The 18,738-nt window shown below is 42.5% G+C and overlaps 1 protein-coding gene across 1 annotated transcript in view; it reads right to left on the minus strand.

Moving 5' to 3' along the window:
- Window positions 1-6,674: 6,674 nt before the first annotated feature.
- ephb4a (eph receptor B4a) overlaps window positions 6,675-18,738 on the minus strand; it is a 38,785-nt gene continuing 26,721 nt past the window's right edge. The window contains exons 5-17 of the mRNA XM_034889186.1: window positions 17,768-17,920; window positions 15,683-16,018; window positions 15,467-15,591; window positions 14,580-14,745; window positions 14,211-14,310; window positions 12,882-12,946; window positions 12,611-12,724; window positions 12,006-12,253; window positions 11,681-11,896; window positions 10,944-11,093; window positions 10,281-10,474; window positions 9,677-9,835; window positions 6,675-9,346 (exon numbers count right to left, since the gene is read on the minus strand). Of these exons, the coding sequence (XP_034745077.1) occupies window positions 9,238-9,346; window positions 9,677-9,835; window positions 10,281-10,474; window positions 10,944-11,093; window positions 11,681-11,896; window positions 12,006-12,253; window positions 12,611-12,724; window positions 12,882-12,946; window positions 14,211-14,310; window positions 14,580-14,745; window positions 15,467-15,591; window positions 15,683-16,018; window positions 17,768-17,920 (2,135 nt within the window). The 3' untranslated portion in view covers window positions 6,675-9,237. The remainder of the gene's footprint in view (window positions 9,347-9,676; window positions 9,836-10,280; window positions 10,475-10,943; window positions 11,094-11,680; window positions 11,897-12,005; window positions 12,254-12,610; window positions 12,725-12,881; window positions 12,947-14,210; window positions 14,311-14,579; window positions 14,746-15,466; window positions 15,592-15,682; window positions 16,019-17,767; window positions 17,921-18,738) is intronic.

The raw sequence follows: 18,738 nt of genomic DNA on the forward strand, positions 1-18,738 counted from the left end.
CCATGGGAGAGACAGTCTGTAAAAGTCTTGGTGGCAAATCACAAAACCATACTGTAAGAAAAGGATTTAACAAGTCCTCCAAATTAAAGCACAAAGCACATTGTTTGTCCATTCCCTCGAGCATGACACAAGGAGCATTTTCTGATGTGATGCCCTGCAGCATCCGCATGACCACATCCTTTGTCTTTACCTTCCAAACCTGTTCCAAATCACTGATGAAAACAACTGTTGGTTGAGGTTTTGGTTAGTTTAAGGCACTTAAAGTGGCTTCGAGGAACTTTCAGATTGTTTGAGTTTTGATTCTGGGGCCCCCTTGGACAAAAGTGGTGGTGTTTTTACCACACCAGCTGATGTGGTAAAGATCTTTTCTAGTGTGTGCCCCTGGCCCCTTTTACACAGCTGCAAAACTGTATATCCACGTTTAAACCTTAAAGTGAATATTTTTGGGTAAATATAGAAATATCCTGCTTTTTCCTGGCTGGATACTCAAACAAAGGCTTTTCCTCTGCTTTTGCTCTGTAGCACCGTCTGCCTGCCATAAATTATTTTGTGACTTGTGAAAATTCGGAACCGGGCAGAGGCATTCATAAAAACTATGTAAAATAGTGTTCTATTCACTGTGAGTCTCTTTTGCTGTTACAGGTCATTTATTATCAAATGGAAAATCACGCAAATTATTTATTTTGCCATTGATGACCAAAAGTGCACACAAATGTATAGGGTACTTCCAATTAAAACCATAATACGTGAATGGAATAAGCGTTTTCACATAAAACAAATTGACACATTTTACTTTCCTGGACGTTTGTGTGAAGACGCTGACAAACGACAGGCTCTCTGGAGAGACACATTTTATCACTTAAGACCCTTTCCCACACTCCATTCGGTCTCTAATTTCTCACAAACAGTATCATATGCCGAAAGTCTTTATCGAGTTTTATGAAACAGTAGTGCTTTATTTGGTTTGTTTGTAATGCCATGTACCCGTTGATGGGGCTGGGATGTGGCAATCTTGTTGTTATAAAATTATGAAAATATACATAACTATTAACATTATGTACAGTAGGTATGAAAGGGAGTAAGGAGAGTGATTAATCAGAGTAAGATAATTAGTTATTCAACCTCGTCCCCAAGGAGTAAACTTTAAATAACAATATAAAGGCATGGAATATATTTATACAAGCACACAATATTTTCCATATTGAGTTTCAGACAGACAGGAAAAAGGCTTCCTTTTAGCAGGGAAAGTGTCTTTGTGCTTTGTGAACAAAGCCAACCATCAAATGGTTTAACGTGCTTTTAAATATGTAGACCAAGTATAAATACAGCAGGGTGTTTGACAGTGGTGTGTGTGCGTGTGCGTGTGCGTGTGTGTGTGTGTGTGTGTGCGTGTGCATGTGTGTGTGCGTGTGTTGAGGCTTCTCTCACACCTCTGCCTGTGGTTGGTCGGCCTTGAACAAGAATCCTTTTTTTCTTTCTGTGTTCGGGGTGCCACATCCTCCCCTCGCCGCTAGGAGGCGACAAAGCAGCGCGGCTGAATCATGGACTACTGAAGTCTGCCCTTCGAATCAAGTCACCGTGCAGCAATCATGAATACGCTGAAGTAGACGACTCCTCCCTGTGATATTTAGAGGAGACAGACATTGTCACCAACAGGTACAATGCTGATAAGCGCCCCACCTTTACAAATCAATAATAAAAAAACACACACATTTACAAACACATCGGAGACGCACGCCGAGCGAAGACCCTACCTGACATGACGTGTGAAGTTCACACGTCATGTCAGTGAACACTACAGTTGACAACAACTCTGAACTCATTTCACACACGGTGCTCTCTGTGCTCTGTGTCCTCCTCTGATCCAGACATGTGGATGCAATGGCGCAGGTTGCACACCGTGTTTTATTTCGGAGAGCACACTGTGTGAACAGACTGTGGCAGAGTCAAACTGATAAGGCATTACACGCCCTGTTTGACACGAGCATATTGATCCAGACAACATGTTCTACTAATTGGGAAGTTGGACCGATGTCAAGGTTTCAAAATATGCTGAGACACTGCACACAAGGAGCAGCCCGTCTCTGTAGCTCACATGCATCCATGTCTGATATGCAGAAGGTCTGGATGCATTTTAGATTTCAAGCTTACTTTAACTTCCTTTTTTCCCTTGCACTGACCAGCCTGAATGTAGGCCAATGGATCAGGATACACGTGAGCAAAATTAAATATTCTTTTCTCTCAGTAAGCTATTATATACATATATATAGAGTAGAGTATGGTTTCTGCACACAAGAGGGAGCTCATAGCATAATAAATAATTCCAATGCCTTCTTGGGTATATTCTTTTATCCTGGGTATGTTATGTATTTGAAAAGGCGTGGTGGTCAATGTCGTTGCATGTGACTGTGTACAGTTAGAGAGTATGCACAGCTTTGTGTAATCTGATTACATTCAATACACATTCACTCACACACTTCATACTATGTAAACCTGCTTGTATTGCATCCAGATGCTGATTAAATCATAACCATGTGCTCTTTCCTCAGATTTCTAAGTGGGCTCTGCACATGGAGAAAAAAGGTGACTCTCTCTCTCTCTCACACACACACACACACACACACACACACAGTCTTGACTGCCCTGTCACAATGCAAGCCCAGAAAACACGGTTTGTTCACGGGGTCAGTGATGAACGTGAGCGGTCATGTTTTTACAGTATAATCAACACTTGTGATGGACTGTCATTTATCAGGCTGAAGCAGACTGGAACAGCGGGTGTAGGTTAGAGGGGGCCCCAGGGGGCCAGAAGGGGGTCCTTTAATCCATAGGCCTCCTGTGCAAGGATCTGCATTCACGCAGCCCCCCGAAAACCGGGACTGAATTAGGTCCGGACTTTACATTTAAGAGCAAAATCCGTTCTGCAGTGCACATTTGGTTTAATATTCAGTGTTTACTCCTCATCTATGAGAATAGCTTATGTAGGCTATTGGTTGCCAAACTGTATAATTTAAATGTTGAAAAAGAAGGGGAAACATCCAGTTAAGGTAAACAGCTATGACCACAATACAAATAGAAATACCAGATTTCACTGTAATCATGAAAAACAGAATAAACAGACAAAGCTGAGGGCTTTACTGCAAGCACAAAAACAACAACCATTAGATGTTTTAAACTGCTTATTTTCTCAGAAATCCCTTTGAAACTTTTTGTGATTAAACCTCAAAAATGTGTGGCGGTACGAAAGGCAGTGTTTCTCAGTGTGTGAGGGGGCACTTTTGGTGGATAGGCTATGCATTTTTCAGCAGATGGTAAAGATTTATACGTATGGGGTTCAGAGGAGTGGAGGGGTTAGGCTGAGTTAGGACATGAAGGTGAGGCCTGTGTGAGAAAAGGAAACTCATCAATCTGAGTTTAATGAGCAGAGTTCAAATAGGACGTCAATCAAACTGATCCGAAACGTCTTTAACATGAGATGCTTGCCACTTCTGAATCTCACACTCACTCACACACACAATCCTTTTTGTCACGAAACACCTCTCAATTATGGACTTTTAGAGTGATTTGATAGTTTTTTTCCTATTTTTCCCCCCTTGTGGTCCTTGACGCATGTGGATTGAGTTTCAGAATGCCGGGGGATTCACACAGACAGGATAAAAAGCAAAGGAGGTCACACTCCTTTCATTTCCTCACAGAAGGCAACAAGCACATCTTAGCAGAGTGGAAAACAAAAGGGCGCCACAGGGGAGATGGATGGCTGCTGTGTGTGTGTACTGAAAGCTGAGACAGAGCAGGAACCTGCAAACACCTTTGGAGGGGCCAGTCGCTCGTCCTGATGGTGTTCATATTTGCATTCTTCATCCCACTGACACCTCCGTCTGTTCTTTTGAAGTCTGGAGAAGAAGAAGTGCATAGCAGCTATATATGTCATGGTCGTTTTGGAGTCATAATACGTATTGGTAAAACTATTTGGCTTCATGAATAATCCATTTTTATGAGCAAACAGATGCAGAAAGGAACAGACCTGGATCTATAACTTTGGAAATTGCACAAAACTCAAATAAATTGAGATTACACCGAAATAAACTCATTCTGGAGGTGACAGCATGGAAAGAAAAAAAGTATAACTATATTTGAATAGTCTGCTGCAACAAATAATAAAAAATAATAGCACTGATGGGACAGCAGGGGCCTGTAATCTAAAGGTTTACATTGATTAACTGGATTAAGTGTATGATGAAAAGTACTAGACTAAGTCCACATCAAATTGTACTGAAGCATGGAAGTATAATTAAATTCGTACAAGTTTATTTGAGCAGGTGGGTCAGCGAGGAACAAATTCTTATTTACAGCGATGGCCTGCCAGAAGCTCCAGCAAAGTCAACAGAAACGCTGTAGAACAGCGGGAAGGGACAACCTTCCTGGTGATCAGATTTAATACGAAACAGAGTGGAAGCGCTCAGCCGTGCAATGTGCCTCTCCACAATCACGCTGCGTACACAGGAAAAATAATCTTAGCTGGCTGCTCGTTGGATTTGCCCAGAAATATTGGGCCATTTTCGATCAAATTGTCTGCAAGTCATCTCGGGAAGGAAATCAGGCACCTGAAGTGGAGGGAGAGGAAGGCCAATTTCAAATCTAACTTTCCATCTTCAAGCTCCTGCTGTTCAAAGCATTGCTGCAGATCCAAAAAGAAGATTAAGATTAAGGTACTCAGTAGTTTCCAAAAACAGAGCTACTTTTACATGTTAAAGGGGTATTCCACTAGCTTGGAAACCAGACAAATCTGCAAGCTCATGTTTCATTTGCTCTGGCAGATACGTTTGGTGCCCCTCACAGAATTCCAGCAAGCCAGATTCTAGACAAACCAATCACAACCGTTTGTCAGACATGGGGTGGGATTTAGACAATGAGTGACAGAGGAGCATCAGCTAACCTAACATAGTTACAGAATGAAACTGGAATGCTGCGTCCAGTGCAACGGACCAGGCTCATGCATTTGCAAGTTAGTCTGGCGATGCCAGGCTAGCATTCCACCAATTATAAGAACTAGTTTGCACAAAGTGTTGTCTGTCCACGTCCGACAGCAAAAGTGTTCCTAGCTGTTCCAAATAGTCAGATCATTGAGAAACAAGATACGGTAAGGTTTAGGTACGTCTTGCCCAGAAAGCATTGATAGGGTGGCACTTGTCTGCACTCTAAAAAAGAAAAATGTTCAGCGACAAATGAAAAGCTTGAGAGCGAAGTTGAAACCTGGATCTCTTTCTTGCTTCACCTGGCCAATGGATGAAAGTTACATCAATTGTAGGACACATCCCCCTCAAATTCCACTGTCAGAAACGTGTGGGGGACAGGGTTTCAGGCACTGAGCTTCATGATGTCATCAGGGTTATTTATCAAGCTGTTATCTCAGATAAGGCTTGAGACTATTGATGCTTTGAACAAGAAGCCTGCATTACAAACTGGAGGGATTGAGAGAAGTGGTCATTTGAGGGACATGTTATTGAGCTGTAGGATACAGGGCTTTCGGAGCTTAACCCATACTAGAAGCTAAAATTCCAGATATTTCGACATCAGCTGTTACACATTAGGCTATTATTTATCTTTTTTTTGCCTCTTGTTGTTCCCCCAACTTTATGGAAGGGCAACAGCAAATCGGTGGTGCGCGTTTAACAATACTCATTTGATGCAGGATCACACTTTGAATTTCTGTTCACAGCCACAGACATGGTGAAACCATTTCAGATAGTCTCTTATCCCGTTTCTTGTTCCCTGCCCCCCTTGCTTGCAAACAAAAATGTACCTGTCCCACTGGTTAACCCCCACACACCGACACACACACACACCACACTTGAATGCACGCAGGAATGCGAGAGGAATGACACAACCCATCAAATCCTAAAACCAGGGCGGCCTGGTCGGCTCTCGGCTCAACAGCAGACCTGATGAATTGCCATTCAGATACACAGACAAAGCTGAGGCTGGATTTCTACTATACGGTGGGGCCAAGGGTCATTCAAAGCACTGACAGAAGTAGAAACCAGAGCTGAATGCCCGTCTCTATCGTTCAAACATTGACTCACTCCGACACACCAAAACACACTGTGGGTGGGGTTTAAAAAACACAACGAAAAACGTGCTTACAAGAAAAGTTACACATCGTTTTTTATCTCCACTACATGGAAGCTCTACTTGTGCAGGGCTGTACTTTGTGGGCCACACGAGAGCAGTAGAGGAATGAGTCAGGAACACAGAGATAATCAAAGTACATTAATCAATGAACCCAACCACTTCTCGAAGCCATGGCGGCTTTGCCTGTTTATGGTAGCTCTGAAGATAGGAGGGAAGAGAAGAAAAAAAGAAGAAAGAATTAAAGCTCTAAGCTGCTCTCAGCCCGAGGCATGGGAGAAGAAAAGAACATCTCTACATGATTAAAGGGGCTGAGGACCAGGAAGGGAAACATAGGAGAGGACAAGCCTCCAGCCCTCAAGGGGTAAAGACTCTCTGGATAAACAGCAGGAAAGAGGAAAGGCAAAGCTGGAAAATATAGGGGAAGCGAGACTGAAATCTCATTCTCGCAGTCTCCTGTTTCTCTGTCATTTTTAGAAACAGGTTGACGGGATAGAAGAGAGGCTTGTTTGCAACATGAGCCACAAAGAAGACAGTAAAATATACCCCATTAGACATTTTATTTGCACATATCTGCTGCTATGATCGTAGACAGTTCAGATGAGGCATTTTCAAACCAAAGATAAAAATGAGAACCAAGAACAATTAATTTACCTCCCATGTGCGCACTGAAATAAAACTCAATAAGACAATAATAGGTTCAAGCAAATCCAGAAACAACAGTGCGTTTTGGCAAGTGTGGAGCTGCTTTGCTATGAATTTGGGTCAGAAGTCACCGGGGTCACAGGGACAGATCCGCCTGTCGTCAGACCGCAGACAGGTAATTTAAATGGCTTTTCACTTTCAGGTCGGACAGGAACTTCCTTTGACGTCTAAACAATGACATCCACATGTGTATGGGAAGTCATGCTTCACTTAAAGTGAGAATGACAATTATTATCTACAGAGGCTATTCGACATGTTTGTATGCAGAAAAATGATCTTTATCAATGTCATTTATGGTAAACACTGGTGTGTATCTTTATTATTATGAATACTGAATACAGATTAGCATACACACAGAACAGTAATCAAAACATACTTTAACTATTCCTTATTTCAAAGTTATATTTTTTGAGATCTTCAATATGAAGACCCCATTTCCCATAATCCTTAAAGGAATCTCTCAGACTCTTGCGTGACAATACCAGTGTTTTTAACGAAGGCCTAAAATAAATGTATGTTAGATAAGAGAGTGGATACATTTTATGGTATCAACGTTTTGACCATATTTAAATGGAATTTGAATGAGTGTATATTGCACACGGATAAGTATCACATTAGGATAGAAATGCCGTGTTAAAAAGGAAAATCCAAATTGCCAATTGAAAAAAAACAACACCTAATCACAAAAGTGCTCTATGGAGGGGTTAAACACATTCAGAAAAAGCAGTCATAGCATTTAGTGTTCAACATAGTTGGAGTATTTTTTAGTGGCTGTTTGAACTTAATTTTTCTAAATCACTGCAGGTAAATTGTGCCCAACCTAAATGTCAAAAACACTGGTGGTATCCTTGGAGAGATGCAAAGTCTTTGAGCAATACTGTGACATTTTGAACTCCAGTCTTCTTCAACAACCACTTGCAACACTATGATTAGCATTTCCTCTTGAAACCAATGGATGCAACTAGCTACAAGCTAGCATGTTAGCTTGTAGCTATGTATAGTTTTCTATGCCAACTGTAAAACAATGATTTTGTAGCTTTGTGCCAAAAGGCACACAACCAGCATCCAATGAAAGAAAAAAATATACTGGACTTAAAATGTGAATGAGCTGCTGTAGTAATCAAACAGCAGCTTAACCATGTTAGCAATCCACCCTGAATGCAATGGAGACTGCTGACTGTCAGCTAGCATGTTACCTTAGCTGGTAGCTGTATATTTTTTCAATTTGTGTAGCTCTGAGAAACAATGTTTGTGACTACACAACCGGCCTAAAGGAAAAGAATACACTGAACTTCAAAATGTCAGAGTAACCCTTTGAGGTACATTTTAATGACAAAAGAAGAATCACATATCAAATCATCAGATTTCTGCTTCATAAAATTGGCATTTAAGTCCACAAACACGACTGAATGGCACTGGAAGATGGAGAATACTGAAAAAGAGAATTAAAAATGCATACGTTATATCAAGAAAAACAAGTTGGAGGCCAGGTAGCTTCCTCGATACAACAAAGAAACCCCACTGTACAGTGTTCTCTGGTCTCTTGGTCCACTTGGTCCTTGTTCAGTCTAACTATAATAAAACTGAGCTGCCAGCAAAAACACAGGCAGTAGAAATAACCAACCACACTCCAAGAGAAACACATGGAGTTACTGAACATTACAATTCACTCTGAAATGACAAAAGTGCTGATATGTCTCTCTGTCTCTCTTCTCCTTACGCTCTGTGGAGCCGATTAGGGGAGAGACCGAAGAAGATGAGAGAAGTCTGATTAGACTAGGAGCAGAGTGCTCTCCAAAGTCTGCATTACACATCACACCTGAGAGAAGAGGAGGTAATGTTGAAATCTAATGGAAACAAAGAAATCCACCTGTTAAAATGTTCGTTCTTGATGTGAAAAATGTCTAATGTAATCCAGATGGATTTGATGCGAGACACCCAGGGCGAAAGCAGTTGTCATTCATAATTACACACTAATACGAAAACTGAATTCTTGGATTGGCACAGGCATTTCTTTTTGTCTCCTTTGGTGAAGTGACTTTTTTTTTGACAACAAAACAGTTGACTGTCTATTTCCAAAATGACATGATACAACAGAAACGTTGTAAATTCTGCACAGTCTCTCCTCTTGGTTTAGCACATTTATTGGATCCCGACTTCAGGTCGATAAAAAAACACCACAAACTGTAAAAATGAGTCAATGTCAATTGAGGTCCCTGTGAATGATAGAGACTCGCCTGTCTCTAAACGACTTTGTCATCCTGATGGGAATGTCACGTTTAGTCGTTTAGTTTTCCACCCCAAAAAAATTCTGCCAATCTCCCTTGGAGTCCGTGTTCAAAGTGGGTCACATGGGAGGATCCAGAGTACATGGCTGCATGTCCAGATTAGGAGACGGGGGAGCTAGAAACTCACAGCTGCAGTGCTCTTGTTCCGAAAAGTCATTGTCTGGATGCTGGAAAGGATTTTCCTCTGGTGCCCGGCCAAAGTTACTCCCATGTGCAGCAGATCCCTGAACACAGACAATAATTAATACTAATTAGACAGGAAGAACAGGAACAAAATTAAGATGTAAATTTGATTGGACATTCAAATAATATTTCAGTCATTACATTTTTTCTCTCTGGCCTTCCATCATCTTAAACTCAAATAAAAATTGCACTTCAGGAAAATGTAAATTTAACCTTTTCATGAAATAATTTAGCCTGTTTGCAACTGTCACTACTAAAAGGTATGAGGCTAGCTTCCCGACCTTGTACCATGGAAGCGTTTATTAAAAAGTGAAAATGTTCCTAAGCTGTATCAGTTAGTTTAGATAAGAACATTGAAGATAGGAACTGACTGTGTGGTGATCTGGGCCAGCTGGTCCACTGAGTTGAAGCCGGCCTGCAGGAAGCTGTCCTCGTAGCGCTCCATCTTGATGGCCCTCAGCCATTCTCCCACTGAAGCACACGGCGAGAGGGCTAAAGGTGCCCGCTGGTCCAGCAGGGGGTAAGACGGCCTGTGGGACAGAGTAGAGAAACAATGGAAGAACTTACACACACACTGTCTTCAAAACAGCATTGAGGAGCTTACATATATCCTGCAGCAACATTCCAGTTGACAAGCAAAGGTATAATCTGAAGCTGAGTGACTGACAGGGACAAACAATGGGATTTGTCAGGGGTGGAGTGTCCCCGGCTGACAGGCAGAATGTGGAGGAAGGGAAATGGGCACAGCAAGTGGCTGACAGGTCCCAGCAGGACATTAGGTGGTACATTAGATTGGGCAGTAGGAGGCTAATGTCTGCCCTGTGACTGACTCTAAATGGACACTAAAGAAAGGGACATCAAGAAGTGACTGACATGCTTCCTTTTTGTCAGTTCATTCTCAAGCTGCATATTTGCCGCCATTGTGACCTCATGAGGCAGGGTTTCTGTCAATCACCCAAACACATCCGCACTCACCCTGCGCCTTCTTGAGCCACTATTTTCAGCGATGCGGGGTTGCGGATCAGCTTGTCTAGAGCACTGACGATGTCCGCGAAACGAGGGCGCGCTGAGCGGTCCTTCTGCCAGCAGTCCAGCATCAGCTGGTGCAGATGGGTGGGGCAGTCAGGGGGCGGTGGCAGCCGGTAGTCCTGCTCGATGGCATTAATTACCTGAAAGGAAGAAAAATGATCAATTTCAAACCAATGCTTTAACTTAAATATGCCCCGTATGACAGAGTTGCCGGGCATTCTCATGGTTAAGCTACGATTCAAGCACTTCACTGATTATCTTTGAACTATTCTTTTTTTCAGAATTCAAATGTTAAATTCTGTTTTGCAAAAGCTGGGCTCCGTGCTGTGCCTAACAAAACCTTCAAAACCATTGTGCGGTATGGCCCAACATGACTGTTTACTTAAACTTGTGGACATCCATGGGCGCCTGGTTAGCTCATCTTGTTGAAGGTGTGCCCCATGTACAGAGGCTCAGTCCTGGTTGCAGCAGTCCTGGTCTGGTTCCGACGTGCAGACCTTTGCTGCATGTCATCCCCCCTCTCTCCTACTTTCCTTACTTAACCTGTCCTATTGAATTAGGCAATAGAATCTAAAAAAGTAATCTTTAAAAATAAAAAAAATAACTCACGTCCTGGTTGCTCATGTCCCAGTATGGTCTCTCTCCAAAAGACATGACCTCCCACATGACAATGCCATAGCTCCACACATCTGAGGCTGAGGTAAACTTTCTGAAGGCTATCGCCTCCGGTGCTGTCCAGCGGATTGGGATCTTACCTCCCTGCACATAAAAGAAAACAGTCAGCATGGCAAAACTTTAAAACAACATGTTCAGACAAGGCTCTGACAAAGAAAAATAAAAGGTTGTAAAATAATAGAGACAAAATAATGAACTTTAAAACCGTATTGAAAAAGACAAAAATAAAGCTTTAAGTAATTTGTCAAATGAGTGTCCCAATCACCCATTCACCCGCTGGAGCCTCAAACTGAACGTTTTTGGAGGATTGCAGATACAAAGCGATTTTTAGCTTTGATGAATTAAAAACCTCATATTGTGCTAATTTTCAGGTGGTACCAGAATAAAGTTGCATTGTTTACTTTTCAAAAAACACCATATGTTTTGTCGTACTGCACAGTGCTGCAGCTCCTCTGTTCACCCTGTGTGTTGAGCTCTCAGTGTTTTAGCTACAGAGTGAGACAACTCTCTTCTATTCTCATTCCCAAATCCAAATAACATATAAGCATGTTAATATTGTGAACACGATTTGATACAGAAATGTATAAATACGATCTGACAGGCAGACATACTCTAGGCATATTTAATGAATGTGTTTTTTAGGCATCATCTGAAGAGGACTGTCATCTTACCAAAGAGCTGGTGTAGGTCGGATCAGAGGAGTTCTCCTGCAGGAAACGTGACAAGCCGAAGTCGGATACCTTGCACACGAGGTTGCTGTTGATCAGGATGTTGCGGGCAGCAAGGTCTCGGTGGACGTAGCTCATCTCTGCCAGGTATTTCATGCCGGAGGCGATGCCGCGCAGCATCCCCACCAGCTGGATGGGAGTGAACTGGCTGTCGTTCAGCTACGGAGGAGAGAAACAGTTCAGTTGGAGAATGATTAAAGTGGCGGTGTGTTTCAGTGAGCGAGTGAAGTGCCTGTTTCTCTCAGTGTGTGTTCTGTGTCACACTCACCCGTAGAAAAGAGTCCAGAGCTCCGTTCTCCATAAACTCTGTGAGGATCATCACTGGACAGCTGGCTGTGATGATCCCCTCCAGGTGGATGATGTTGGGGTGCTGGAACTGACCCATGATAGATGCTTCAGAGAGGAAGTCCCGTCTCTGCTTGTCAGTGTAGCCTCCTTTCAGCGTCTTAATTGCTACGTAGTTTTCTTTTTTCCCTGGGATCTTCAGCCGCCCTCGACACACCTCCCCAAACTCTCCTGCAGCCCACAGACACATAAACACACATTAGGGCTGTGTTCTTTAACGGGTGTTTACCACATTAGGAGGACGACAATTGTCTAAACCTAAAGCTTGCCCGCAGCTAGCGTAGCCCTTTTGTTTGAATAAGGGCTGGTTAATTGCTTTATTCACGCTGCAATATTGAATTTCGTCTGATAAAGAATAATAAAGACAATGGTTTGAAATGTCACAGAATCAATTTAACTTAGTAAATTAGATATATCCTTAATAGTATTATTTTGAAAGAGAACATTCTGTGAGGCTAAAAAACACAGTTAACCAGTACAATTTTACACATTTGTGAATAATGCAGAAAGCATACGGGTGGGGCTTACCAGCACCGATAACCTCCTCGATCTTGACAAAGGAAACATCAATTTCCTTGGCAAATTCTCTCACAGCCTCATTAGGGTCCTCATAGGTGAAGGGGTCGATGTAAACCTTGACCCCTGCGAGAGAAAGACAAAGGGTCGTGGGAAAGGGAAAGAAGAAATGTTAGAGTGATATGAGCAGCAATGAGCCAGGTCACAGAAAAAAGGATTTTCTTGACGTGAACGAGTTGTAAATCACAGCTCAGGTGTGGTGTGCACGTCCTTGATTTGTTACCTTGGCCAACAAGGTACTGGCTGTTTTTGTCGCTCAGCTCTGGATCCTTCACTCGGCTGTGTCTGCTGCAGGTAGAAAAAGATCGGGATGAATAAAAAAAGATTAGGATTGGCAGTGCAGCTATCTCCAGAATAGATGCCAGACTTTATTGTTTGGCAAGCATTCCTAATGCTTTATCAGCCCAGTGTTATGCAAATCACTGGTCTTACAGTCTCACTGTTCAGCTGCAATGTATTTAAGATGCCTCTGTGACTAAAATACACATTTAAATAAAGAAGCAAAAATGGGCCAAATAAATATTTATATAGTGTTTGATTATTTATATTTAATGTTTCAAAATCTATGTTACAAGCAAGCATAGCAAAATATGATAATTTATCGATCCCCTTGTTGATTATTCCGCTATCTTGGAGAGGTCAGAGGTCCGTACAGCTAGCGTAGACCGATACCCTCAAGCCAACAGAGATACAGCTCTGTTTCACAAACACCTTCATCATTTTGTTTTTTCTTTGACACGAAAACTCTGCTCGGTTGAGGAAAGACTTTTGTTGGCCTCGGACTATCTCGAATGATCTCAAACGCACAACATCCGATGGCTTGTGGTAACGGTGAGTACCTGAGCCAACCCCTATGGTTCTGCTCTTCAACACAAGCAGCTCCATTATAATTCTGCTGGCGCAAACTCATCCCTGCAAGACTTTAACAACCCTGTAGCTACTGGATCCCTGCCTTCCTCTATTTCTCTCCAGCTCCCACCTCATACGCCTAAAATAGCAATATTGCACCACCCTCGGTTAGTGGCAGATCTGGGCCTCAGCCACTGGTTTGTGTATGTGTGTGTGTGTGTGTGTGTGTGTGTGTGTGTGTGTGTGTGTGTGTGTGTGTCACAAGGTCACAGCTATTGTTCTCCTGTCCTGTGGAAACAGGGCTGGGACGCCTGCATCCTGTCTCCTGCCCTCTACCTCTAGCGTCATTGCACGCGCGCACACATGCACACGCACGCACGCACACACTATTTACTCAAACAATGAAGCTTAAGGAAAATGTCCTAATGAGCAGGATAACTTTTAGCTGTGTAAGCAAAAGACTACATGAGCATTGCTTTGTGCCTCACACAGAAAAAATGGGTATGGGTAACAGAGTGCAAAACCTCTGTTGATAAGATATGATTTCTATAAACAAAAGAACAAAGTGGTGCAAAACTGTAAAATTGGGGTCACGTTGTCATTGGTTTTTGATTTCCCCCTATTTGACCATTTCCTGTTATTCTGTCAGCTTCTTTCCCTTTCCCTTCTTTTCTCTGCCTCTTTCCCTTCCCGCTGTTCTCACCGTATGCAGTAGGCGGCCACAAAGACGAAAATGACAAGCAGCAGCATCCCAGCAGCGATGAGGATTCCAGGTACTAAGAACTGAGAGGCGGAGTCGTGACCTGAAAGAGGAGACAGAAAGACAAGAGAGTTAGAGTATTGTGACAGGAGGTTTCCATTGGTAGTAGAGAAAAGTATGAGAAGGGAAAAAAAACATGACAGGAATTTATAATAACTAAGAGGTTCAATACAAGGACACAGGCAAGACATTCATCCGACAAGAAATTGTGCAGGGAGTGAAAAGAATCTGAAAAACCTTCCCGGTGGAAATAAAAAAAAAAAAAAAGAAAGAGCAATGTGTGTGAAAGTCCTTCTACAAGTGCAAACTAACCATCAGGCAGCGTGCGGAACATGGCTGCAGGACTGAAGCTGCCATAACCGGCCATGGTGCGCGCCCGAACCTGCACCTCGTACTGAGTGGCCCTGCGGAGGTCCGTCAGCACGGCCTGGTTTCTGTTACTCTCTGTGTAGTGGCACTGATCCTCACTACGTCGCTCCTATCGTAAGAAAACAGAGTTAGCTGAACTGGAAATGAGCGCTAAACAGGAATAGTGAGAAAACAACAGTGATCACTGTGGGGGGGGGGGGGGGGGGGGGGGGGGGGGGGGGGGGGGGGGGGGGGGGGGGGGGGGCAGAAAGACTGCTAGAAAGCCACTAAAGGGTGTTGATGGTGTTGAATTTGGTGTGTAGTCAAATTCACTCAATCCAATTACAGTGCACTAACACACCATTACACAATCTTAATCTGAAGCACGTTAACTACTATGTTTTGTAAGGTTACATTATGTTTTTGAGATTTATATTGTTCACACAGAAGTGTCCTGTGTCTCAGCTGTGTGATGGTGGTTCTGAGTCAAGTCCTTCCCTGTGTGTGTGTTGGTCAAAGCAAAAACACAAACCTAAACATAGAAATGTCAAAAACACTCCCAGGTGTATGTGGCTCAGCAGTTGTCACTTGCAACACTGAAATAACGCCTCATGTCTAAAGCTGAAATACTGCATTGTATTATTTAGACTTTCAAATATCTGAGGCATTGTTTGGCTAGATAATATACATGCAATTTGGGTTTTGGTTTATTTGACCATAGACACGGTTTACATTTATTTGTAAAATTTCTAATCCTGAGCCGTAGTAGGACTCAAAATAAAATCATGAAACCTGAATATTATGCGAACTTTGAGCCGGACAGTTAAGAGATGTTGTCAGGGGGCTCTCACCTTCTCACAGTAGCGTAGCTGATACTGTAGGATGGTGTAGTGTGGCTGAGCCGGGACTGACCAGTGCAGAGTCAGACTGCTCTCCGTGGAGTCACTCTTCTGAATCACAGAAACCAGCGATGGCACTGCACATATGGCAGAAGATTTATAAATACCACATGAAATTTGGAATTCAGACTATGTACCTTTCTGCCTCTTCCCCTCTACCTCTCTTACCGTCATGGCTTGTGGTGATGTTCACGCTTTCACTGCCAGGGTCCTTTCCACTGACCTGAGAGACCCCGTTGAGAGTCTGGATTGTGAAAGTGTATGTGGTGTGAGGCAGCAGGCCCCACACCTCCACCCTGCGACCCAGCAGGCCGTGCTGCGCGGGCCGGTAGCTGACGCTGTCTCCGCAGGGGAGGCACGGCCCCTTCGGTGACCTGCACACAGAGCACGTGACGGAGTAGCTCAAGTCTGTTCTGCCGCCGTTGTCCAAGGGCTCGTTCCACTCCAGACTGAGTGTGGTGTCGTTGATCTGGGTGACGATGCTGCGAGGGGCCGAGGGAGGTCCTACAGTAAAAAATAAATATTCATTAAACTGATTTGGGGTTCCTGATACTCAAAATGTTGGAAATCAGCAGAGTAATTGTCCCTCAAGCTCCGGCACTACATATTACACAAATACTTTCTGTACGGATGAAAAAAAACATAAGACATAACATGTTCATTAGTCAACTATAGAGGTAGAGTAGGTAGATTTATTTTGTTGTTTTGGATGTTTCCCTGTTCCCAGTATTTATGCTAAGCTAGCTATCTGCTGGCTGTAGCTTCATATTTACCACACAGACAGTGAACAGTGGTATTGATCACTAAAAAATTCTGAAGAAATCATATGTGCAAATCTCACAATGGCAAACTATTACTTTAAATGTTCTCTTATCCTATTCTAGAGTTGGTCTTTTCTAAATACCCTCTGAAAGCACCAGTAGTCATCCACATAACACTGTCACATTATTCGGTCAAAAATGTCATCACATTATAATATATAGGCACTGCTTAGCCCTGATGCAATCATACATTTTTCCATCAAATCAAGTTATAATCTATTTTGTGTCATTTTACTGCTGCTTTACCTTTTCATGACCCACACAGACCATTTGTTTACGTTTTTCCGTATGTGTTGAAGACATTTTATTCAGTCTGCACATGTAGTCACGAAGCAGAACAATGCTCCTGCTGTGGATTTGCATCACAGGAGGCGCATATGTGTGGCGGAATTTTACTGGTGCAATTACGTTAGTCTAAAACTGGATGATAATGATCACCGTCTGAAAATTGTAAGAAGATAGCTATTGCCTCAAGCCAAGCATAACTAAACAGGAATACCACTCAGCCACTGTGAATGAGTTTCTGTTCCTGCCAAGGAGGCTTTGTCACCGAGCCTGCAGCTAACTTAAGTGCTAATAGTGGAAAGTGGTCACGGCATCACAGACAATCTAAATTCTGAATTTAACATTTGGGGAGAGGGGATTTTTTTTTTATAGAGGGGATACATTTTATGACTTAACAATTGAAATCCACTTAATTAAAATCACCAAGGCTGTCACATTAATGTAAAACACTTATTTTCTGGGGGAAAAGGTCTGCATGGTTTACAGATGGCACGGCTGGTTTGCAATTTTGCATACAAATTAAATACATAAGCAATATGCAGAATTGCACAGACAAATCAGTGCAATAACATAATTTATAATAAGAATGGCTTAATTAAGTGATTAATAATTAAGATAAAGCCTTTGTAATTAAAGTTATCAGTAATAATAAAATTGGATGTCAAGTCTAGTTGGCATTGAGATCACACCTGCAGTGAACAGGAACCTTCCTGCCTGTGTCTCACTTTGTTTCACATCCTCTTCATGACCATTCCTAAAGAGTGCACCTCATTAAAAAGTCCCTCCCATTCACACTTCCAACTTGGGGCTGAATTGAAATTCCTGAATCCGCTTGGATGTGTCACTTGAAACCATCAATGCCTACTCCACTTTGGAGTGGAAGCCCTACCCCCAACAACCTGCCACAAAAGACATGCATCTCAATACCCAGCATTGGGACAAAGAACACAAAGAAGATTAGAGAAGTTTGGCTAAATGACACCAGGGAAAAAAAAAAATAGCACCAGCACCAGAGACGGAAAAAACAAAGTGAAGAAGAGCAGGGAGACTGTGGAGAGAGTGAAAACAAACGTGGATACTTGTGTTTCTTAGCACCTCCACATTTGCATGTGGTATCGTGCATACGTGCGTTTTTCTGCATACTTACTAGTGCACGGCATATTGGGAGGTTCAGACTCTGCACGTAAGTATCCGGAGCGACACGCACACACCGACGCCCCTCCCATGGCGGCGTGGCTGAATCCTGGACAGCCTGTGCACTGTCCCTCTGAAGTGGACTTGAATTGACCCACAGGACAGCCTGGGGAGGACAGGAGGGGAGAACAAATGAAGGCAAATTTTCAAGAGATCGGATTCTGGACATGACCTGTGATTAGGAAACAACACTGCACCAAATCTTCACATTTACTGTGTCCAAGTCCCAGACGGACCGGGGTGCTGTTTTATTTCAGGGTACTTAGGTGCCAGATGGTTGTAGAATGACAGACAAAATCATGCAATGAGGGCCATAAACGGAGGACAATCAGTGATGAAGCTGGCAGTAATAGTCAGTTTAGTGTGTAAACATGTCTGACATTCACCTGCTGCTTATCATTGCCTTTAACTGAACATGGGCCTGTTAATCGAATTTTAATTGTGATTACGATTTCGGATCACAAAAACAGTGTATGCTAATCAAGAAAAACAACTATTTTGCACAGTAGGTTTTGCAAGTAAACTCTTGTTTTGGTTTGTGTTCTGAAAAAAAAAAAAAGTTCAAACTGTAAAAGTATTAAGCGGAATGTCACAGTTCAAAGTGTTTTCACTGTTTCCAACATCTTTCCAAAAGTTGGTAAACGTGTAAAATAATAAGGATTTCAATATGGACCAAAATAATCATAATTTATAATTTTTCCCATACCCAAGCAGCCCTACCTGACCATATCTGATTAACAAGACTAAACAAGTGGGTGTCCATACAAAGAATGCCCTTTGCTTATTGATCCAAATATTTTACTTTCTCTGTCATCTAGTCATTAAAACCAAAAACAGCGCTGCGGTATTTAGAGTGTAAAGGATTAGTGAACTGAGTCAATCATCAAATAATTCAAAGATGCCAAATATATATATATATATATA

The sequence above is a fragment of the Etheostoma cragini genome, chromosome 13 (assembly GCF_013103735.1).
Source record: "Etheostoma cragini isolate CJK2018 chromosome 13, CSU_Ecrag_1.0, whole genome shotgun sequence".
Taxonomy (NCBI): domain Eukaryota; kingdom Metazoa; phylum Chordata; class Actinopteri; order Perciformes; family Percidae; genus Etheostoma; species Etheostoma cragini.